The 24,256-nt window shown below is 32.2% G+C and overlaps 3 protein-coding genes across 3 annotated transcripts; 1 reads left to right on the forward strand and 2 right to left on the reverse strand.

Moving 5' to 3' along the window:
• Positions 1–3,558: 3,558 nt before the first annotated feature.
• Positions 3,559–4,645, reverse strand: LOC133291322 (uncharacterized). Its single transcript, XM_061489575.1, has one exon. It carries the CDS (start codon positions 4,643–4,645, stop codon positions 3,773–3,775), a length of 873 nt encoding a protein of 290 aa, XP_061345559.1. The 3' UTR covers positions 3,559–3,772.
• A 2,841-nt stretch (positions 4,646–7,486) lies between these two features.
• LOC133291275 (ribonucleoside-diphosphate reductase small chain A) lies at positions 7,487–12,544 on the reverse strand. Its single transcript, XM_061489508.1, has 9 exons — positions 12,279–12,544; positions 10,968–11,128; positions 10,478–10,526; positions 10,268–10,394; positions 9,260–9,325; positions 9,039–9,155; positions 8,741–8,903; positions 8,326–8,396; positions 7,487–7,932 (listed from the first exon to the last, which is right to left on the reverse strand). The coding sequence occupies exons 1-9, from the start codon at positions 12,442–12,444 to the stop codon at positions 7,818–7,820; spliced, it is 1,035 nt and encodes a 344-aa protein (XP_061345492.1). The 5' UTR covers positions 12,445–12,544; the 3' UTR covers positions 7,487–7,817.
• A 5,988-nt stretch (positions 12,545–18,532) lies between these two features.
• On the forward strand, positions 18,533–22,842 carry LOC133291318 (endo-1,3;1,4-beta-D-glucanase-like). The gene is made up of 7 exons (XM_061489570.1): positions 18,533–18,710; positions 19,388–19,409; positions 20,251–20,377; positions 20,857–20,947; positions 21,143–21,232; positions 21,955–22,055; positions 22,518–22,842. Exons 1-7 carry the CDS (start codon positions 18,563–18,565, stop codon positions 22,656–22,658), a joined length of 720 nt encoding a protein of 239 aa, XP_061345554.1. The 5' UTR covers positions 18,533–18,562; the 3' UTR covers positions 22,659–22,842.
• The last annotated feature ends 1,414 nt before the right edge of the window (positions 22,843–24,256 follow it).

Raw genomic sequence — 24,256 nt, forward strand, 5'->3', positions numbered from 1 at the left:
TAGATTTATAGGCCCGACATGTATAAAAAAGTCTATGGCCTATTTTTTAAATAGGTTTATTTAAAAGTCTAGACCTATTCTATTTTACTATTTGTAATGAGCCAAGTCTGACCTAATATAGACTAGGCCGTAGGCCGGCCTAGCCCATTTACACCCCAAATCGCATGCATGTTTTAATCATAATTCTACTGAACAAATTTTTTAAATAACCAGTTCTTCGTTTCCAAATATAAGTCATTATTGGGACATTGGATAAAGCAGAAATATTTTTTTGTTCAAGAATCATTATTATCAAGAATATATTGGGAAAGTAAATTTTTCTGAAATGTGACCAAAATATTATTTGGTAGGTAAAAATATTAATGGAAATATTAGCTCAAGTTTACTGATTTTATATTTGGTTAATGGAATAGGATATTGTAACAACCAAGTATAGTTACTACTAATCAATTTCACCGTTAGATTGGTTATTTTGATCCGACGGTTCAGATTTGATACTTATATATCCCCTTCTCTCTCCCTTTCTCTCTCTTCCCCCTCTGTCTATACTCTCTGCACATAGTCGCCGCAACTGCCCATCGTCGCCTCCGCTGAGCCGCTGCCCATCACCACTGTGTCGCCCCTGCCGCTGCCCTTTCCACTCTACCGCCTCGTCGCTGCAGTTAATCACTCGAGTCATGGGGCATTATTAATCACTGCAGAAAATCACTGTAGTTTGAAGAATTATTAATCACTCAAGTCATAGAGTAGGAAAACACAAGAAACATACAGTTTTGACCTTCAGCCTCCATCGGCAAAATCAAATAAACCCTAATTTATTAAAAAAGTCATGATTTTTATATTAAAATCAAATAACCTATATTCCTGTTCAAATATTCATATCATGGTGGAAATAGTTCTCCCAATTTTTTTTTTATTTGAATGAACAATATAAATATTTTTAAAAAATATATAAAAATAAATACTAAATACTTACACATTTCATTTAATATTTTTATTATTATTTCTGACCCAAGTTAACAATATATATATACATATAAGAGTATTAGAAACAATGTTATTAAACTCGGCCGGTCATTGATTCGGTTGAGAATCTTGAGATACTGGTTCAATCATATAATATATGTAAATCTATAATTTATATTAAAATATAAATATACTTAAATACCTGTAAAAAAAGATACCAATTTCAAATACCATAATATGAAAAAGTAATAAATTACACATCATTGTCCAACAAAAGATCAATCAAACATATAATACTTGTGATACTAGTGTTTCAGGTTCAGTAGACGACATATCTCTAACTATAGATCAAATAAAAAATTCTTGCATATTGCATAATCAAGATAATATTAATGTTGGTAAGTACATAATATATATAAGTTAATAAGCTACAGATCACTCAAATATTTCAAAAGAAAACAAATAATGTGTGTGTGAGAGTGACAAAAAGAATGACATCAATTAATGAAAACAAACTATTTTCTTTTTAATTTATGAATCGGGTTGGGTCACTAGTTGAACTGATCGGATTATCGGTTTTTACAAAAATCGACTGAATCACACCGATTCTATAATACTGCCGATTCAATATAAAATTCGGATCAATTATATAATTGATTCATCGATTTCTGTGTTGACCCAGTTCAACCGATTTTTATAACATTAATTAGAAATTTCATAGATGAATCCTTCTTAATTGTATATTTAAGAAAGGCAAGTTTTGGATTACTTCTGGTCACAGTGAACTTACACTCCTCTTGAGTAATTCTATCCAACGAATAAATCTATTATAATTTATTTTATGATATGTGGATAAAATATTTGAAAAGAGAATAAATTAAATGATTTCTGATCAAATGACATAATATTTAAAATAAATGTGAGTAACCCTGAATCTTCGTTATTATGGTAGCATTAAAGATTTATTCTTATCCAACGCCTAACAAGTAGGAGAATTTTTCGGTGTTTCAAGAGTACATGGTCCCAAAATAATAGAAAAAAGTGGAGTATGAACGAAAATAAATATAAAGACAAAAATAATGTAAAAATATTATTTTTTATTATATTTATTAAAAGAACCACCGAATACTCAGTGATGCTGGAGTAAAATATTTCCAACAAGTAGATTGAAGCCATCGTCTGTAACCTAATTGCATTGTCCCACGATGAAACTTCATTCATATGATAATTGTTTGCAGTCCGGATTGGATCGGTTTTTGAAGCAAAAATCATCTGATCTAATTCCTTTGATTTGATCATGTAATCATCTATTCTGTTTAGATTTTTTTTCAAATCCGTTTGGATTGAATCGGTTTTTGGTTTTTAAAAATCCTAAAGTTTATTTCATAATTATTGTGCAAATAATATCTTTTGTATATATTGACTTTGTAATTTATTTATTTTTTAAATACAAAAGCATCTGTAAATGATAATATAGTTTTTTTTTGGTAATGAGATATAAAGCTCTATATAGATGAAATTTTGTTGATGAAATATGACTAGGTTTTTTTTCTTGGGTTTAGTTGATAGGTTAATGGGTTGAGTTTAAAAATTTTTGGGTTATGATTGAGAAAATGCCCAAATAGGTATAGGAGAATTAATATATTGGATCGGTTTTCATCAACTAATCCTAAAACCGAACCAATCTAATTAAAATTTGCGATTTTTTTTCAGTTTCCGATTTTTCAATTTTCAATTTATTCGATTTTCGATTCGGTGGAATCGATTGATGATCATCCTTGTGATAATGTACTTTTTCTTCTCAATTTTTACACTTCCTGTAGTATATATACACGCCTTCACACGTGTCACAATTACTACGCTAACGTTTGAGGAGAGAAATATCCGTACAGAGATCACCATACAAAATAGAAGTATAACCGGTTCGCATGGAGAGTATTTTCACTGCTCGTCGCACTGGCTACTACTCCCATTTAAAATTTGACACACATATTGTGATAAATTAAATATTTTCGGAATATATGGGCAAAGAATAGAATTTTTTTTCTCTTCTCATAATTAAATATATCAACACTGATATTTTGTTTCCATTGAAAGAATGCGTTGAGTATTAAGTGTGAGGGGATTATTTAAAATATTTTGTATCGGATGAGAATTGCAAAGCACATTCTAATTCTCACCAAGTCCCAAAAAAAAAAAAAACTCTTGCCGTAAGTAACACATACAATCAAATCAAATAATCCTCTAAAAAAAAGGTATGCACAAGATTTCTTTAGCCAACCACATCCTTGCTGGCTTAATTAATTTAATTCCCAAAAAAAATTGTATCGGATGAGTATTTAAAATGTTTTGTATCGGATGAGAATTGCAAAGCACATTCTAATTTTCACCAAATCCTTAAAAAAAAAATTATGAAAGGGGTATAAATGAACTAGGCCGATTTACAGGAGCCTACGGCTAATGTTTTTATTTTTTAAATATAGATCAGACCAGACTTATAATTCGAATCTACACACAAGCTAATAGATTAGGTCAATCCTAAATTTTTTAAAACAGCCCTGACTAATTTAAGCCAAAGTTTAGCTTGCCCTATTTACACACCTAGTAGTAAGTAACACATACAATCAAATCAAATCAAATAATCCTCTAAAAAAAAAATTACCCACATGCACAAGATTCCTTTACCCAACCACATCATTGCTGGCTTAATTAATTTAATTCCTACTATATAGTTTCATCACTCTCTACATTTCCATGTCAATTTGAGAAAAGATTTTCCGCACGTGAATAAAGCTTTTGGTTTTGTCTAGTATGTTTCTGTTTTGGGACTGAACACGTCGTAGGACTCTTCATCCTCATTCCCTAAGGAAAAATAATCCACCTTCTTCTCACCATAAAGTTTGACCAAAACCAAGTAGAAAGAAACAGCGAAAATGGTGACTGCGATGAGGAACCAGCTGAATTGAATGTTCACAAGTGAAATAGCACGGTGAAGGGCTTCATGGGTAGAGCACCTCACCACCTTGCGACCATCCTCATCGTTCATGAAACAACCTTTGGGTATGAGCCCAGGTGTCCAAAGCATGAAGCCCATATGTATAAGCCATAACCCTTGGAAGAATATGCTTATGGAACGCACGAAGTTGACCAAGAAGCTCTTGGGGAATCCAATTCCAATGAGGGTAGTAGAGAGTGAAACAAGGACCAAAACCTGTAGAAGAAGGTGGTATTGGCCTTCTGGGCCCATGTGATCCGCAGAATGGAGATGGAAAAGAAGAAGTTGTTGACCAAAAGCTATGGCTCCTAGCAACTGGGTTAGTCCGTGTTGAGCTTGCTTGTGGATTCTGTCGAGGATGATGGCAAAGGCTGCGTAGAGGAAGAAGGTCATGGATATGGAAGAGTGTTCAAAGTTGTGGAGATGGTTGGAGGGAATGGTTCCATCTGCGTCCAAAGGTTGGTGTCGGTCTGGACCTATGAAGAGTTCCATGGCTATGGAGGCTGTGGAGCCTGCCATGATGAGAAGAAGCTCTAAATATCTGAACTTGGGAGTGTGGAACCATGGTGGAGCGGTGTAGGACTTGGGGTTAAGAGCATGGAGCTTGATGTGGTTGAAGAGGTGCCACAAACCAATGAGCAAGAATCCAAAACCTGGAGCTACATGTCCCACCAGAGTGCCCATTATAATTAACTAGCAGGTCTCGTGGAGAGTGTAGTTTTGGAGAAGAGTTGAAAGGGAAAATATGTTGGTGATGAGGCAGAAAGAGAAGAGCAGAAAGGGTGGTTTTTAAGAGGGAAAGTTAATAAAAATGTGGCGTTTGTTGGACTCAAGTTTTGGATTACTTCACGTACGTCACAGTGCACTTTCACTCCTCTGAGTTGTCAACTTTCCTCTGAAGTAAATTCTATCCAACACCTAACAAGTAAATTGAAGCCATCGTCTGTAACCTCCATGAAACTTCATTCATATGATAATGTACTCTTTATTTTTTCTTCTTCAATTTTTACACTTCCTATAGTATACACGCCTTCACACGTGTCACAATTACTACGCTATCGTCTGAAGAGAGAAATATTCGTACAGAGATCACCATACTAAGTAGAAGTGTAATTAACCAGTTCGCGTGGAGAGTATTTGTAGTGCTCGTCGCATCTATTAATATGGATAAATTATAGATTGTATATTCTCGAAAATATATTGGCAAAGAATCAAAATTATTTTTTCCCCTTAATTCATGTTCTCCATTTTTTTTTTACTCGGAAATTCGCGGTACCATGAATAAGCCACGCGTGACTCTTTTGAAGATCAGTACTTGTTTAATGTTCTATAATCTGGATGCTGTTTAAAAAATGTCATTAAAATAAAAAAATGTTGTGTAGCTGACGAAGAAAGAACAACTGAAATGTACACACTAACTGGTCATGGAAACTTGAAAGTTAAGATTACTAAAAGGAAAATGTTTCATCTTTTCAAATGATATAAGTTGTGTCATTTTACTTCTACAAAAAAAGTGGGATTCACTCTTTGTTTTTCTTTTTGTCCACTCTTCCTCCCCTGATATATCTCTTTCTCTCCCTTAAAATAATATAATTTTATATCTTTTAAAATAACACATTTTTTCCATACTAAAGTGTACACGTCATTTACATTTTTTTCCCCGAAAACTGCGAATTGTTGATTTTATAAGGATTATGTATTTAAAAATTGCAACACCAAAACTAAATGATGGTAGCTCAATTGAATCATGAAAGTTGAGCAGCTGAGAATGAGAATATGTGTTCTATCCTAGCCTCTTCAATATCATTTTTGGAAGGACTTTAAAGTCATAATCTTAAATTTAGGGAAAAGTATTTGTCCTTTTAAATGATATAATTTACATCATTTCACTCTAACAAAGAGATGAGACCCACGCCTTTATTTTTTTTGTCCACTCTCTCTTCTTCTTTATCTATCTCTTTCTCTCACTTAAAATGACACAATTTTACATCTTTTAAAATGACACACACTATACCCATAAAATTATCTCTCCCCGAAGATATTTATGGTTTATCTAAAAAAAAAAAATTGCAACAGCGGAGAAAATTCGAGGTGTTGGTACTTGATACTTTTTGTTTCCTTTATATCTTCTTTCTTGGATAAGGTTATGTTATATCTTACTTTGGTTAGTTTGTTATAGTATTGGCTTAATTTTCTTATTACAAATGCAATTTGTGTTTTTCATCGTGTCCAAGTAACACTGATCGATCATCAGCCACGCAATACAACATCACCCAGCACTAAGGGATCTGAATTCTTACTTCTTTTTTGTCACGTTCATAATAATTTAATAATATTATCAATTTATTTTGTCAATTTCATTTATTTTATGAAAAAAGTGTGTCGTTTTAAAGTACGTATCATTTTAAATAAGAGAAATAAACAAAGAGGTAGGATACTTTGATACCAGTATCAAATTTAAAATTTGACACCTCATCTGATAGTCGTTGGATCCAAAAGGATCAATGGTGTCACATGCTTACAAATCAGAGTCGTTGATCTTTTTTGATCTAACAACTCTCAAATGAAGTGTCAAATTTCAAATTTGACACTGGTATCAAAGTATCCTACCTCGTAAACAAATTATGAGAGAGAAGGGACAAAAAAAATAAAGGTGTAATCACTTTTTTGTAAGCGTGAAATAACACAACTTGGGTCAATTAAAAAGACAAATACTTGTATTAAAAAAAAAAAAGACAAATACTTTTTCCATATTTTACTTAAGGGAAAAGTGTTTGTCATTTTAAATGACATAAAGTTATGTCATTTTAAGAGAGAGATAGACATAGAATAAATTTTTTATTTAAATTTTAAATTAAAAAAAACCACCAACTTTCTCTCTCCTATGATTTTCATTTTTTGTGTCTATCTTTCTCCTAAAATGACATAACTTATGTCATTTAAAATGACAAACACCAAACCCTTTTATTTAATTATGGTCTTTCATCCAATTAAGTACTGTTTCCTGACTTAATATGATCTCTTACAATATATTTTTCCTTTCAATTTAAAAATTAGTTCATAAATTTAAGAACTACATACACAACAATTATATATATAAAGAGGGAGGGAAATATTTCTGTTGTGAGAGAGGAGATATAACCCGAAAACAACTTCATTTTAAAATTTAGAATAAAAGCAAAAGATATTTCAAAAAATATTTACATTCCTTTTTTATTATAAAATTTATTAAAATACCTTTTATTTTTAATCTTTAGCCCAAAAACAATATTATTATTTTTTTTGGAAATATTCCAATCGGTTCATTGCTTCGCAACTAATCCGATTCGGGGCGGGTCCAGGATTAAGGCTTTAAACCCCTCCCAAAGGTGGTACTGGAGAGATTCGAACACATGCTCCCACCTTCACCTGCTTAGCTCCCACGCAAAAAAAAAAAAATATATATATATATATATATATATATATTATTTTAGAGTTACAGAAAATAACTTTATCTTCTATGATACCAAAAATGTTATATCCATGAAGCCAGCAAATCAAGTGCTAATGCAATTTACCTCCCATTCAAAACAGAGAGGGAGATGGTGCTATAAAAATTATTGTGTATACATTATTTATGGCTGCTCCACATTAACGGAGTCCTTATAAGAGAAAGTAACTTGGCCGTTTTGGCAACCATAAAAAATATTACATGCCTTCGAACTACAGAATGAAAAATAATATACAAGTGCGCTGATTGAAGTGAAGATGCCAGCTAGGAATCACTTATATTGTGTAGACTAAGCACGTTCAAAAATTTTGATGCCCAATTCAATATCCTCATAATACTTGAAGCTGTGACGGAACAATCATATGATTAGAAGTCCTCATCAAGTTTGAAAACAAAGTTCTTCTCAGCATCTTGGAGGCTTGACATCACAGATGCCTTCTGATAATCACCAACCCTTCTCTCAAAAAAGTTTGCCTTTCCTCTGCTCAATCAAGCGGCATATTAAGATCAACATCTCAAACTAATTAACAAGGGATAAGCCATTGCATGTAACACTTAAACAACCAAGAAAAGCCGGGAAACTTATGCGCATTTTTTCCTAAGATGTGTTTGCTCAGCCAAAAATTCATGAATACCAACATATCCAAAAGGTATGTTTGGCATTTAGTAAATGAGAATACAACCTAATAAGTGGCACCAAGTGTATGTTAAGGGATTATCAAATGAGAGCACATCCTAAAATGGTATAAACATGGAACACACTGAATACGGGTCAGACCTCAGAAGCTGAAGCTCATTAGTCAATTCAAATCAATATTTTTTCAAGAATGATAAAATAGAAATAATAGAATAAACCATCTCTATAGATACTCACTGCAAAGAAATAAACTCCATCCAATCAAAGGGATTTTCCACATTGTACTTTTTTTGGTACCCCAAGGCAACCTGAAAGGGTAACAAGAAAAGCGGTTAACCAAGCTTGAAGGGGGAAGGGGAGAGAATCAACTTCCCTGCCCATTTTACCCCGGCAAAATGAAATTTTTTAGGCTTTGTTTGGGAGTTTGGAGAGGAAGAGAAGGAAGGGAAAGAAAAATGAAGGGTATTCCCTTCCCCTTGTTTGGAAGTTATATTTACCCTCCCATACACCCCCAAATTGGGGGAACTTTGATTTTAAGGGTGAGAAGGATTTAGAGGGTTTTACAAAAATCTCACAAACAAGGGGAAGACATGAGTAAAACCTTCCCCTTCCCTCCTAATTTGGACTCCCAAACAAAGCCTTACTGTCTTACCAATAGCCTGTCAGCAACAAATTTTATGTACTGGCTCATGAGCGTTGAGTTCATACCAATCAACGCACAAGGAAGTGCCTCACACACAAACTCAGTTTCAATTTCAACTGCTTCATGTACAAGGTTATAAACCCGCTCAGAATCTAGTTGCTTCCGTAACAAGCTGCAGGCAATAGTTTGACCAATCATTTACCCCTAAAATTTTTACAAATCCTCCAAAACAAATATGTGAATATACTCCAGTACATCCATGCATCATCATTCTATTTATAATAGTGAATAAAAAAGTCAACACTACCTGTACAGAAGGCAAGCAAAATCACAATGAAGGCCCTCATCTCTAGAGATTAACTCATTTGAGAATGTCAAACCTGGCATCAATCCTCTCTTTTTAAGCCAAAATATGGCACAGAAGCTGAAAGCAAACCCCAATTAAAAAAAAAATCACAAAGAAAGTAGGACAAGACTCATTATAACTCGTGTTAAGAAACAAGAAAAAGCCTATAAGCTGACAAATACCTTCCTGAGAAAAATATTCCTTCAATACATGCAAAAGCAACAAGTCTCTCCGCAAATGAAGTGGAACTGTAGCCCGTGCATTACAAGAAGTATTAGAAAGCAATTCTATGTTACCTTTAAAGTAACACAAAAAAAGACCAGACTACGGCAAAAATAATAGAAGCTACAAAGTAAATACCCTGAAGGTTTATGATCACAATTCACAAAAAGATGGAGAAAATAGATATTACACATTGAAAAATTAATTTTTTTTTCAAATGATGAACTGCGTATATCCCCCTTAAATACTAAATTAAATGGATCCGCACAAAAGCCTGTATCCAGAAGTTTACAGTGAAAATTATAACCACAGAAGAGAATGGACCTAACAAGCAAATGTAGACTTCAAACTTCAATGGTTTGGCAGAAAAGTACCACTAAGGTAATTCAGTACATATTGCTCATCTACATATGTATTAATTCATGCTTAATTTCTAAACAGGGACATGAATTAAAGACTAGACAAAATAGTATGAATCAACAATATTCACAGCACGAGTACAATTACATTTTTTAACTTTTCCTTTCATTATCAAGTCAAGCATCCACAAAGTGGGGTTTCAAGTTTGAACTTTGAACCAATGGCCTCATTCTGATTCTCAACAGGAAAGTACACAACACAAACCCAAAGGTCATTGGCAGTACATTTCTAGAATATCCAGATTCCATGACATGAATGATTAACTTTCAAAGGACTCTTGTGTTAATTACAGTTGACAAACTCGAATTTCATCACAGGAAACAACCCTGCACAGCAAGGGTTATCTTCTTTCCTTTACTTTTTCTTTTGGTTTTTTTAAATCTGTTCTTGGTAGTAAAAAAAACAAATAGCAGAATATACTTTGGGGTGAGAGGCTGGCCCGTTTGGCCAGTCAATTTCTTTGGACAGGGCCAGGTTTTAAGTGGTGCGTGATTTTTAACAGACCTGTTTGACAGATTATTCAGAGTGCAATTAGGATTAACTGTCACCTATGAATCCAATTCAATGCCCACTCAGCCTTCCTCGCAACACAAGGAAGATTTTCAATTGCATTGAATAATCTATGTTTCTCTCTTGAATCTTTAATATATGTCTCCAATAGCAAGCTGTACATCTCTGACAAAAATAAAAACTCAAATCAGGCAGGAAGCAGATATTCTGCTAAGGAAGAGGGGAAAACATCAACTACAAAGCCATACCAGAATGAATATTCTCCATTGCTATCTGAAACCCATAGAATGCTCGAGCCTGCAAATAATTGTAGTCTGATGGTTAAATGCTAAACTATAAGTAAACACATGAAATGCTGGCAACAAATAAATAGCAACCATAGAGAAAAGAAAATAAAAAAAAATAAAAAAAATTGAAGAAGGAAGAAGCAAAAAGATGTCCACCGTGTTTTAAGTGTGAAAAGAATTTTTTTGTTCAAAAAAATAAAAACCACCTCACATTTAAAGAACACGTTATGAAAATATAAAAGGAAAGTTATGTTATATCAAAGCTACTACGAAAGCAAGTCATAAATATAAGAACTACTGGATAACTTAACTCTAACAAGCATCAAAGCAAGTCAGTAGTATGTGAACAGAATAAAGCGGTCATAAATATAAGAACTACTGGATAACTTGAAGGCAGAGTTACTGAAACAAGCATTAGCAGAATGCGCAAAACACAAGCTTAAAACAGTACCTCAGGAATTTGAACATCGTTGAGAAACCTTGCAGCCAAATTCTCCAAGACAATTCCATCAGATGCAGCGAAAAAAGCGAGGACATGTGTTATAAAGTGCTTCTCAGAGACAGACAAGGTTTCCCAATGTTGTACGTCATAGGAGAGATCAACCTCTTCAGCTGTCAACCAATTTACAAGATATTAAAATTGAGTGATCAGATAGAGATTATGCTTTATCCAATCAATCACATGGTAACAATATGGCTCAATTATGGCTCTCTTAGAATGTTCAAATTAATGGTTGTAAATTCTGAATCACCTTTATACAGTATATGAATCCTGATTCAAATCAGGAAATTGAAATTTTTCCCAACCCAACTGCAAGTAGTTATCAGCAAACTTCTAGAAGAAACTATTTGTGTCTATCAAACCAAGCCACGGGTATATTGCCAAAATAATCAAGACACGAAAATAATATAGTTAAATAGGAGGTTATTTGGGGCATATATTAGCAGTCCCCATGAATAAATTTTCATTGCTTGTGCTCCAATCTCCTCTCCATTCTCCTCAAAAGAAAGAGGGAATTTATTTTTCACAAAACTCTGCAATAACATGTAGAGACAAAAAAAAAAAAAAATCTATTTCCACAATTGATACGTGTATTGTGATCTCGTCTCTTATTCAAGTTCCAAACAATGCTGGCAGAAAAAACCTCAGTCAAGAAATGCACCAAAAATATGCCCATAAAAGAAAAGATAGAGACAATAGGAATAAAAAAGAGAAAGATTTTTTATTTTTATTTTTAAAATTCTTCCTCGACCAGGCTCATTGAGGGGCAAAAAAGCAAATACAATCTAGAAAGGAACAAAATCCTCCTTTAAACTGAAGATGCAGAACAAGCAACATGTGTGACCCAAAGTACTCAGGTAACAGACAAAAAAAAAACATTTTTTTTCATTGGAACAGCAAATTATAGTATCGCCACTCACACTTTCCCAGGTTCCTAAAGAAAATCACGAAGATGAAGAATACAAAGGGGAAAAAAGAAGAAGAATGGAATGCCAAGTTCAATTCTTCGCCCCAAAGTTAAATGGAAATTGAAATACGCCCAGGGATTACTCAGATTTCCAATAATATCAGTACCCTCTTGAATTTCCATATTTAGAAGTCAAACGGCCCCACAAGGAGAGTAGAGGAAAGAAAGATAAGCGCATTCAGAGAAACTAGTGCAAAAAACATGGAATAGCAGAGGCCTTTGGAACAAATTCAGTAGGAAAGGAATGAACTTTATGTTGTAAATTGGAAAAACAAAAAGGGAAGATGAAGTACCGGTCCAGAAACTGGCTTCAGCCTTTTTGTACATCTCCCAAACTTGCCTGTGGCGAATGGGGAACATACAAAACCTCTGGGTTTGTTCCATTAGTATGGGTTCTTGTTCCAATTCCTGTTGTCCAAGTTCCCTTGCTTTGTGTGCTCCATTCTCCAAAGACCCCATTGTTATTGGATGGAAGGAATGATAAGAGTAAACCCTATAAAAAACCCTTATCAGGAAACACAACGATTCAAGTTGCTGACAGGGAAACCCGCGATAACGAATGAATGACGGTTAGTATGGGTGTAAATTGGTGAGTATGCTCAGTATTATATATAGTGAAATAGAAAATAACTTTCTTTTAGTGTTTGTCTTTTAAACTATAGAACTTCTATCATTTCATTCTCGTAAAGGCACGGGATTCACACCTTCTTTTTTTTTTTTTTTTTTTTTTTTTCCTATTCTCTCTCTTTTATGATTTATTTTTAAAATGATACAATTTTAAATTTTTTAAAATTATACACAATTTTCCCCTTTTTTATAGGTTTTAATGTTTTTACATTGAATGTAGATAAGTTATTTACATTTGCTCTCAAAACGACGTCGTTTTGGATTGAAAAATAAAAAAATTATAATGAAAAAGACTATTATAAACCTGAAATAAATTATAATTACAAAAATACTTTGATTTTCGTCTCAAAATGACGTTGTTTTGGACTCAATGTAGATAAGTTATCTACATTAACGGTAAAAAAAAAATCCTTTTTTATATGTCGGCTTATACATTTATAGATCGGCATTTATCTTATTATTTATTTTAATAAATTAATATTATTAATTATTAAATGTCTAATGACTTAAACAAGTTAATAGGTCTATACCAATATTTTTAATTTTTAAATAAAAACCATACCAAATTTATAATGAGTCTACATAAATCTAACAAATCAAGTCAAACTTAAAATATTGTAAGTTATTTAAACCAAGGGAAATTGTTTTTTCCAACTATAAGAGATAACTATCTCATGTTACAGAGGCATAAAAAGACGTGTCTGTAATTTTTTTTCTTTTTTCTTTTGGCTTGTGGGCTCCACATTTCTTATTAGTGTAGAAAAAAAACTTTTCTCGTATTAAATATAAGAGAAGTATTACCCTTAAACCAAATACCAACCAAACCCAACCCTAACATTATATTTTCTTAATTTTCACCCGTGTTTCCTTTTGTTTGTTTTGATGGTTCAAGGATGCTTGCTTTACGACCATTTTAGGTTTTACGGATATATATATATGGGTTTTACAAGAGTTATCTTGTAGAAAAAGTGATTGTGTAATGTTATAAAGATTCGTTTTGCGTGCCGTAATTTTCTTTTTTCTTCAAAAAGTGTGGGTTCCACAAAATGTTGTGTGTGTAAGAAAGTTTGTTGTGTCATGTTAAATGACAAATGCAAACCCCTATATACATATGAGTTTGTTTTTTCTAAAGTTACTTTAGATAACTTTATCTAATGTTCATCGAAACGACGTCGTTTTGGGGCAGAAATCATGATATTTTTGTAATTTTAATTTATTTCGGGGTTATAATAGTCTTTATCATTCTAATTTTTTAATTTTTCAACCCCAAAACGACGTCGTTTCGATGAACATTAGACAAAGTTATCTAAAGTAACATTAGATACTTTTTCTATATATATATATATATATATATATATATATATATATATATATATATATGAGTTATATTTATCTCATTTTACATGAGATAAGCAACTTTCCTACATACACAAAAAAAGATTGAGTCCCACCACTCTTTTTTCTCTCTCTTCTTAACTGTGGGTCTCACTTATAATTTTATTTCTACAATATGAGATAACTATCTTCCTACAACATAAGAAAAGTATTTTCATATATATATATATATATATATATATAGGGTTTGGTGTTTGTCATTTTCAATGACATAAATTATGTCATTTTAAGAGAGAGAGATAGACACAAGAAATGGAAATCATGTGAGAGAAAGTGAGTGATTTTTTTTTAATTTAAATTTTAAATAAGAAAATAACTTTTTGTGTCTATCTCTCTCTTAAAATGACATAATTTTATGTCATTTAAAATGACAAACACTTTTCCCATATATATATATATGGAGAAAATATTTCTTCTTTTAAATGACGTAACTTATGTCATTTCACTCTCATAAAGAGGTGGGACACATATCTTTATTTTTTTGTCCAGCCCCTCCCCCTTTACTATCTCTTTCTCTCACTTAAAATGACACAACTTTTTTTTTATGAAAAAAATGACACAACTTTACATCCTTTAAAATGATATATATTTTGTCATATATATATATATATATATAGATGCCTTTAATGTTATCTTAAAGATAAATAATTTATATTTCAAAATAGTATCATTTTGGGTTGAAAGATTAAAAAATTATAATTAGAAAGACTATTATAATCCTGAAATAAATTATAATTACAAAAATACCTTGATTTTTGCCCCAAAATGACGTCATTTTGAGTTTAATATAAATAACTTATCTACATGGATTGCAAAAAAAAAAACGAACCCTATATATATACATATAGGGAAAAATATTTCTACAACCACTTTAGATAAGGTTGTCTACAACTACCTTTTTTAACTAAGTATGACCGGTCATATATAAAAATTGTATTTTCTCTCTCCGCCACGTTAGCCGAAAGTGTCTGAGGAGAAAGAAAAAAAACAGTTTTACTGTTTGTATGACCGACCATACTTAGTTAAAAAGGGCTAGCTGTAGATAAACTTATCTAAAGTGGCTGTAGAAATACTTTTCCTATATATATATAGGGGAAGGATATTGTAACAACCAAGTTGTGTTACTACCAATCAATCTCACCGTTAGATCGATTATGTTGATCCAACGGTTATATTTATTTCCAACTTTGTATGGTTATGATTTCCCATATTTAAAGTGAAAGCATTAAATATGGAAAATCATAACCATACAAAGGTGGAAATAAATATAAAGTATTAAATTTGGAAAATCATGACCATACAAAGATGGAAATAAATATAACCGTTGAATCAACATAATCGATCTAACAGTGAGATTGATTGGTAGTAACATGGTAGTAACACAACTTGGTTGTTACAATATCATTCCCCATATATATATATATATATATATATATATATATATATATATATATATATATATATATATGGCTTATCATTTCTCAAGTTGCCGGAGATAACTTTATCTCCGGCTACTAAATCATAACCATACAAAGATGGATTAATGGTGATAAAGGAAGAGAGAGAAAAAGAGAATCATAACCGTTCAAAGGCGAATCAATTAATATAAGGAAATAAATAAACAAAACGACGTCGTTTTGAGGTGGACGGAGATAAACTTATCTCAAGTTGCCGGAGAAATATATATCAAGAAGCTTGAGAAATATATTTCTCACATATATATATATATATATATATGGGGAATGATCCTTTACAAATTTTTGCAAATTATACTATGTACTCCCAGAAGCACATAGTGTAACCTAGTGTTCTCCGAGAGTACATAGTATAGTTGTAAACAAAATATTTGTAAATATAACACTCCCATATATATATATATATATATATATATATATATATATATACACGAAAATGTAATTTTGCTTTCATTATAGAAAGAAAATTTTGCAGCAACATATAAAAAAGCATGATATGCTGGCGGATCTTAATTTTTTTTTTAAAAAATATAGGTGGGTCCCACTTTTTGTATTGTCGTTGCACCAAAAAAGTGATGCAATGACAACAGAAAAAGTGAAACCCACTTATTTTTTTTTAAACAAAAAAAATTAGGATCTGCCGACATATTCTACTTTTCTATGTTTTGCTACAAAATTTTCCTTATGCAACAATAACAGAAGTACATTTCTTTTATATATATATATATGGATAATCATTTATCCTACAATAGGACACCATTTGTGTCATGTTCCAGACACAGAAATACCATAGCCCCCATTGTATATAAAAAAGCAAAAAAAAATAAAAAATGGAGTGGATTCAACACTACATTTAGTCAGCAGGAAAGTGGAGATTCTTCTTGTTACATAACATGTATATTTCTTATTTTTTTCGTAATTATATATTCTGGGTTGGCCTACAGGGGCTGACGGGCTAGCCTATATCAGGCCGGGCTTAACTTATTACATATAGTCAAACAGAACAGGCACGAGCTTTTAAAGAAGCCTATTTAGAAAGTAAGTGATAAATTTTTTTTGTCTATAAGCCTACAGGCTGGCCTGTCATATTATTTATTTTAAATAAAATAAAATAATATTATTCATAGTAGTACCTAATGTTGATAGTTCAATTGGTGCATGTGAGCTAAGTAGGTGGTGGAAGGACCTATGTTTGTTCTCTCACCAATACTATCTTTGAGAGTTGCATAAGATCTGTATAAATCTCTACAATACCATAAAAATAACATTATTGATGTCTATAGTTCTAGCTTGGCTGAAGATACCCAAGCGTTAATATACGACGGAGATTGGCTACGTAATAGGTATGACTTGAAGAAAAACAAAAGGTATAAATTTAATCAATTGAAATTATTTTATAATTTAATTATATTCGATTAAATTTTAATAGAAATTTGGCTATATTTTGTATATAGGAGGAACCAACATAACCAACATCTCAGTACGTGAGATTACCTATATGAATCTATTAAAATATTTTATTTTTCTTAATCTTATTTTTTTTTTATTTCTATTCTTTATTCTTGTTTTTTGTTTTATACATTTACAAATTGTTTGCCAATTTATGTAGTCTTGGAATTGTATTTGTAGGGGAGAGAAGATGAAGAGAAGTTTTTGGCTACTACAAGCATCGAGATGTATTTATTGGATTTAGGTAGTTATTTTAATTTACATATAGATTTGTTTGTTGGATCTAATAAAATATATGTTATTTAGTTTGAAAATTTTACTTATGAAAGTGACTTAAATGCATATTGTGATGAGTTTTGTTGTGATTCATGATTCTATTTAGACGTTGAAATTGTGATTTTTGTTTTAAGTATTTATGAAGTTGATTCATGAACTCCTTGGAAGTTAAAAATTAACAGGCTAACGGGTCAAGTCAGGCCAGTTGTTTTTTTTATAAACGGGTCAAGCTAGGCTAACAGTTAGACTCGTACTAGACTCAGGCCAAGCCAAATTAATTTTTTTTGCATAGACTTGGACTTTTTGAGACAAAGCTCGGCCCGACCCAGCCTATTTCTGCTGTCGTTGCAGAAAAAATCTGTGTAGTAACACATAAAAAGTTAGGATACGCATGTAGATTTGTTTTTTTTTAATATCAAGATTCTCAATAAGACATGTGTTAAGTCTTCATTGTTGGAGATATTTAAGGGATTTTTTCATTTAAAATAACATAAAGTTATGTCATTTTAAGAGAGAGACAAACACAGAAATTTTTTTATTTAAATTTTAAATTATAAAATACCATCCACTTTCTCTCTCCCATAATTTCTATTTTTCTGTGTCTATCTCTCTCTTAAAATGACATAATTTATGTTATTTAAAATCACAAACACCAAATTCGATATTTAAACGTGTCTATCGTATAAATGCGCATTCAACAGGATAAGTATATTCTAGACATCTATTGATAAGCCTGCCCGGATTGTGGTTTTGAGAAAATCTCTAAAAATTATTTGCAACAGACACGATGACCTTAATTTGTAAGTCATATATAATTGATGACCTATCATTTAAATCTATTTACTTCGTTACCTGTTACCGAACACAATTTGAGATTAATTTTCGTTTTAAAGTATTAAGGCTATTATTTTTCACAAATACTGAATCTTTAGTTATTTTTACAATTCTACGTGAGCATAGCAACTTGATCTTTCGCTTTCAATTTGTCCTTTAATTTCCTTAAAACAAAAACCAAAAAACGTTCGTGATTCCTATCACTGACGTTAGGGATCAAGATAATATAAATAAGAGAAATAAAGTGTGAACTTAAATAACTTAATAAAATTAATATGTAATTTCACTCAACCAAAATTAATGTGTTAAAAAAAACATGTTATTAAAATTCATGGACAAATAATATTTTAAAGCATCAAAATTTACATTTACTGGTTGAGTGGTTATTTGGGTAAAACCGAATAATCTGTGGGTACTACTAGATTCCAGAAAGGTTGGGAAGGCCTTGTCGTTTGTGTCTTGTTTTGTTATATAAATGAATAGTGGTAGTAGACAGTAATGGTATCAACTAAAAATAAACAATGTCAGGCCCAGAATGCTGTTCAAATCCACCAACACTGAACCCGAGTGCAGGAACTGGCCATGTTGAGAAACTGGCTGGTCTTGATTCCTATCTCACTGGCTCCCCTCACTCAAAAGTCGCCGTTATTCTCATCTCCGATATTTATGGTATCTCATCTTTACTGTTTTTTTTTTTCTTCTCAAAAGGGCTTTTGATTTTGTGGGTGGGAGATGAATTTTATTTGGTATACACTGTTTTTTAAAATTCGTATGAACATGTGTAATTTCCCCCTGATCTTATAACTTTTAGTCTTTTACTATATAATGAATTCCTTAATATCTTTTATTCCCACAGATCTATGACTTCATTAGTCAAAAATATGATAATATTCTGGTTGAGGTTTCTCTTTGTGATGTGAAGTGCTTGTACTTTTGAACTTTCCATTTTAAATATGTATGATCTAATCACTCAAAAAGACTTCTTTGCATGATGAAAGACATTAGACTGACTCAAGACCTTCATCTTATTTTCGGGATGTGGGGAGAGGAAGTTGTCTTTTGACACTTGACACTATATCATACTGCTTTGATATTCTATATTTTTTTATGCTTTTTGTGGTTATGAATTTCTTGCTGGAGTTACTTTTCTTAAATATTTATATGCATATGATGCATATAATTTCTTGCCTGCCTGAAGATTACAAAAATCAGTTTTTTGACGAGGCTGTTGTTTATGTATTGAATTGATTATATTGAGTGTATACTGATAATCTTTTAACAGCTATTTTCCTTTAACCAAATTCTTCTATCAAGTTTTAACTTCGCGTGCTCAATTTTTCCTGCAGGATATGAAGCGCCAAATTTAAGGTATGGCCAATTCTCATGTCTGTTTTCTATCTCTAATTTACTAATTTTTTTGCTTCCTTCTGTCCAAACTCATGGTTATGTGTACCTTGTAATTGAAAGGGATAAATAGTAGATTGCCTGCTTGCACCTATTTTGGAAGAAAATGGGGATTTGAGTATGAGGGAACTCTACCTCAAAGCACAAGCGCTTGAATATTTTTCTTCATAAATTTTATTCAACACAACAGCAGTTTAAATAAGCAATACAGAACCAAAAAAATAGGAAACCATTCTCTACCACTAAGAAAGTAGGAAATAACCTATCCACTACCTTGACTCACACAACAACTAACAAATAACAAAAAAGAAAAAGAAAAAGAAAAAGAAATAATGACTCCTAACAGTTTGTCAGAAAGATATTCTAATTGAACTTACTTGTCCTCTTTTAACTACTTGCTCATGTTTTTAAGGTGGCAGCGATAGATTTCAATTTTGGTAGGGTAATGATCTAATGATCATCTATTTTTTACAATAATAAAAACTGTCTGGGACATATCAGTGTGATTTAGAGAGTTCTGGTTCATGAAAGTAATGTTGTAGCCTGTATATATATAATAGGCTATAGTTAGATTTCTAATTTTTATAGATGATGCATTTGTGATATAATTATTTGGTTTATTGGGATATCTACCTTTTCCCTTCAAAATTTCTCAAGGTTTCGGTAAATTATACTGCCAATACTATCTGGCTGTTTCAATCGGCTCTGTTTGCCAATTCTATTCTGTGTCCATCTCTCTCTCACTATGATGCCAAATGTAATGTGTTCACCTGGTAAGCAATACTGTTTGTTCTCTATTGTGAAGGAACCTTGCAGACAAGGTTGCTGCTGCTGGGTATTATGTGGTTGTTCCTGACTTCTTCCATGGTGACCCCTATAATCCTGAGAATCCTGACAGGCCCTTACCCACATGGTTAAAAGATCATGGAGCGGTTAGTTCTCAATTCTTATATCCTTATTGGAACTTTGAACACTTCGATTTTGGTAGATATATGACTGGATTCAGATGTCTAGTTTATGTAATGTCATTATCACTTCGGCCATTATCCTGCCCCCTTTTATGCTTGGTTTTGATTTGTGGATTGAACATTACAAATTGTCTGTTAGAGAATAATATAAACCATTAAAAATGCACTCACTCAATACCTTAAGGTTTTGGGTTGAAGTGGTTCTTTACATGATATCAGAGTTTCGATCCTCACCGCCCCCACTTTCTAGGGGAATTAAATAAAAAACACAAAAAAGGTAAACTAAAAATTGGGCCTGTGGATATCCACCCTTCATGCCCAAAGAGCTCTTGCGTGAGGGGGTGTGTTAGAGATCAAATGTACAAAATTGTATGTATAAAAAAAAAAAAAAAATTATACAAAATTGTGACTCTGATGCTTATGCTTGTCTAATGTATTAATAGGACGAAGGTTTTGAAGCCACAAAACCCATAATCGAGGCCTTAAAAAGTAAAGGTGTTTCAGCTATCGGGGCTGCTGGTTTTTGTTGGGGTGGTGAGTGCCTCTCATTCTACTTATTTTGCGTGCATTAACCCCCTCCCCGCCCCCCCCCCCCCTTCTCTCTCTCTTCTCCTCCCAAAGTATATAGCAGTTTCAGCTCCTCTTAGGTGTACTTAATGGTTGGATTTAAACACAACCAAGTTAATAATTGAACTAATAAAATGTACTATATTTTCTTATTACTCTCAGCTAAGGTTGTGGTTGAACTTGCGAAATCCAGACTTATCCAAGCTGCTGTGCTATTGCATCCATCATTTGTCTCTCTGGATGACATCAAGGGTATGAATTTTCAATGTCTAGATTTATTTTTTTTCTTAGCTTGCATTTTCCTTGTTCAGGAATGTTTCTCAGCATCTTCTAATAAAAAAGACTACTAATATTATGTCGCTGCTTCTTTTCTTTTTCTTTTTTTAAAAAGCTTTTAAATTTTCATTACCATTAATTTTAGTATTTTTTAAAGTAAGAGGCCTACTGTGATATCCTAAGTGATCATATTTGTCTTCATGCAGACGTGCAATATTTTTATATACACCTTATTTAAACAAAAACATTGTTTGTTATATAGTATATTCTTTCCAAGTTACTGTAACTGTATATCGATTATTGACTATATAGGGACTAGTTGCCTTTCTCTCTCTCTCTCTCTCTCTTACTTTTTTGTTTGTAAAATATTAAAATTGCATTGATATCTATATATACGTCTGATAATCATTACTTCTAGTGCATGTTTGGATTAACTAATTTTGTTTTAATAAAAACATAATCAAAATGCTGCAGAGAGATGTTTTGGCCGAAAGCTGTTTTTGTATAAAAGTAGACTTGGTATGACTTACAAATGATAATATATTAGTGCAAAAAATTAGGAATTCAATCGTTTATGGAGTATATAAGATGCAGTTATTTATGGACTAAGCATGCAATCTATGCTTCTAGAAGCGGAATTCTTAAAGCAGCGACTGAGATGTTCATATTCTAACTTTAATTATTGGTCCTACATTCAGGTGTTGATATTCCAATTGCTGTACTTGGAGCTGAGATTGACAGAATGTCTCCACCAGAGCTTGTGAAACAGTTTGAACAAGTCCTTACTGCAAAACCTGGGGTTAGATTACTTTTTCTTTCTTTTGCGGTTATCTGCCATCCTTTTATATTACCTAAATGATTTGCTAATGTTATTATTTTGGTTTAATTTTATATACATAGTCAATTACAAGATTCTGTAATCAATAAAATCAGTTAGTTGAATGAACAAGGAGAGATGTCCTCCTCAGGGGTTTCCCCTCCTCAACTGGGTCCACAAGACTCGGTTTACTAACTGAATTTCTGGTTTCCTAATTCTATACCCCTAGCTTCTATTTAACCACCACAGCTGGGATAACCAATTTTTCATGCTTAATTTGCAGTCTTGCTAACTACTTGACTGCTCCTTCCTTTTGTTCCTTCTTGTGTATTCTTTAGAAACCCTCTCACCCTTGTGAGTCATTGAATTAGCACATGTATAAGAATCTTGTATGTATTTAAGAATTAAGATATCACTCATGAACGGTTTTTTTCTATTCTGCAGGTTGACAGTTTTGTTAAAATATTTCCTAAAGTTTCTCATGGTTGGACTGTGAGGTACAACACTGAAGATGCAGAAGCTGTGAAGACTGCAGAGGAGGCCCATCAGGACTTGCTGGACTGGTTTGCTAAACTTCTTAAGTGAAAATCTTGTTCTGTTGACTATATCATCGTGTAGTAGAGTGGAGTATGTAAAATGCTACTTAAACCATAGCTGGAGTTTACTAGAAAATAAATGTTGTATTATTGCTCGTTGGACATGGATCTTACACTCTTACATTTGTTGTAATAATTTTGCTTTCGGTGCTTGAGAAATTATATTTTAAGAATATGTGGTTTTAATCTACCTATGTTCTTTGTTATTTTATTCTGAATCATTTTCAAAAGAAAAATTGCTTTTTCCCCACAGGCAGGAGAAACACACTGGTTAAAGTTTTTTTGTTCTTATACGTTCATAATTATTGTTTTGGCACTGACTCATCAAATTTTTTTAATTGCTATCATGAAGCGCATTAGGACTTTCATTTTTACGTTTACAAATTAAAATATATTGTTTTAATGAAGGATCCTATTCATATATGTATCAGGGCCGATGGTAAATTTCCTTCTGTAAATACGTGAATGGCATACAACTAGCACAATTTTGAAGATGCATTTAACAGGCATGTACGATATTTTAAAAAATTTATTTTTTTCTTGTATTATAAATTTTATTAAAATTGTATTATTTGAATCAAAATATAATTTGTGATCCAATTGTAGATGACATAGGAATAAAAATATATAAAATATGCTCAAATCCAACAACACTGAACCCTAGTGGAGGAGCCGGCCACGTTGAGAAACTAGGTGGTCTTGATTCCTACTTCACTGGCTCTCCTCACACCAACATCTCCAATTTTTGGTATCTCATTTTTACCGTTTCTTTCTCATTTCCACTTTCCCTTCTTTCTTGTGCGTTACCATCAGAAGTGCTTTTGACTTTGTCCGTGGGGATACCGGTTTTTACATTAAGGTGTGTTTGGTATAAGAGAAATTTTTTTATATCTGGGAATCATAATTAATGAGAATTCATGTATAAATTGAGTTTACCTGGAATGTTATGAAAAAACTGTTTGGTTCGCTAAAATATCACCGGGAATATTGGGTAAGGATTACTGATTCTATGTTTGGTTTTGAATGAAATATTATTGGGAATACGATGTTATATTACAAAAATAACCCCTAAATATTTTTTATGTGTGTTGGGGGTAACAATGACACCAGACCTAGGTTTTGATGTGTGTTGGGGGTATTTTTGTCTAAAAAATAATTGTTCTGGTTTTCCTTCGCATTGCAATCGTGAATTATCATATTATTTTTGGTAATCAAAACAATAACTTTTCTTTGTAAATGACATTACTAGTAAACCTTGGATATCCGGGAACTGGATTTTGTATCTTTGTACCAAACATGGTAATATACCATTACCAAAGAAGGTTTACCAGTAATCTCTCAAATACCCTTGCACCAAACACACCCTAAGACGAATATATGTGATTCCCCCCTGATTTTGTACCTTTACTATTGAAGTGAATTCATTATTGTTTTATTTTCCACAAGCATGCGCACGCACACGCATGCACGCACGCACAAGCACACATAATTCAATGGGTAGGTTATATTTACAATTTTTTTGTTTATAAATTATACTATGTATTATGGGTAGTACATATTCAAGTAATATGTAATACCCATAATATA

This window comes from Gastrolobium bilobum, unplaced genomic scaffold (genome assembly GCF_033153095.1).
Source record: "Gastrolobium bilobum isolate Gb01-03AN ecotype WA unplaced genomic scaffold, APGP_CSIRO_Gbil_v1 utg7904, whole genome shotgun sequence".
Lineage (NCBI taxonomy): Eukaryota > Viridiplantae > Streptophyta > Magnoliopsida > Fabales > Fabaceae > Gastrolobium > Gastrolobium bilobum.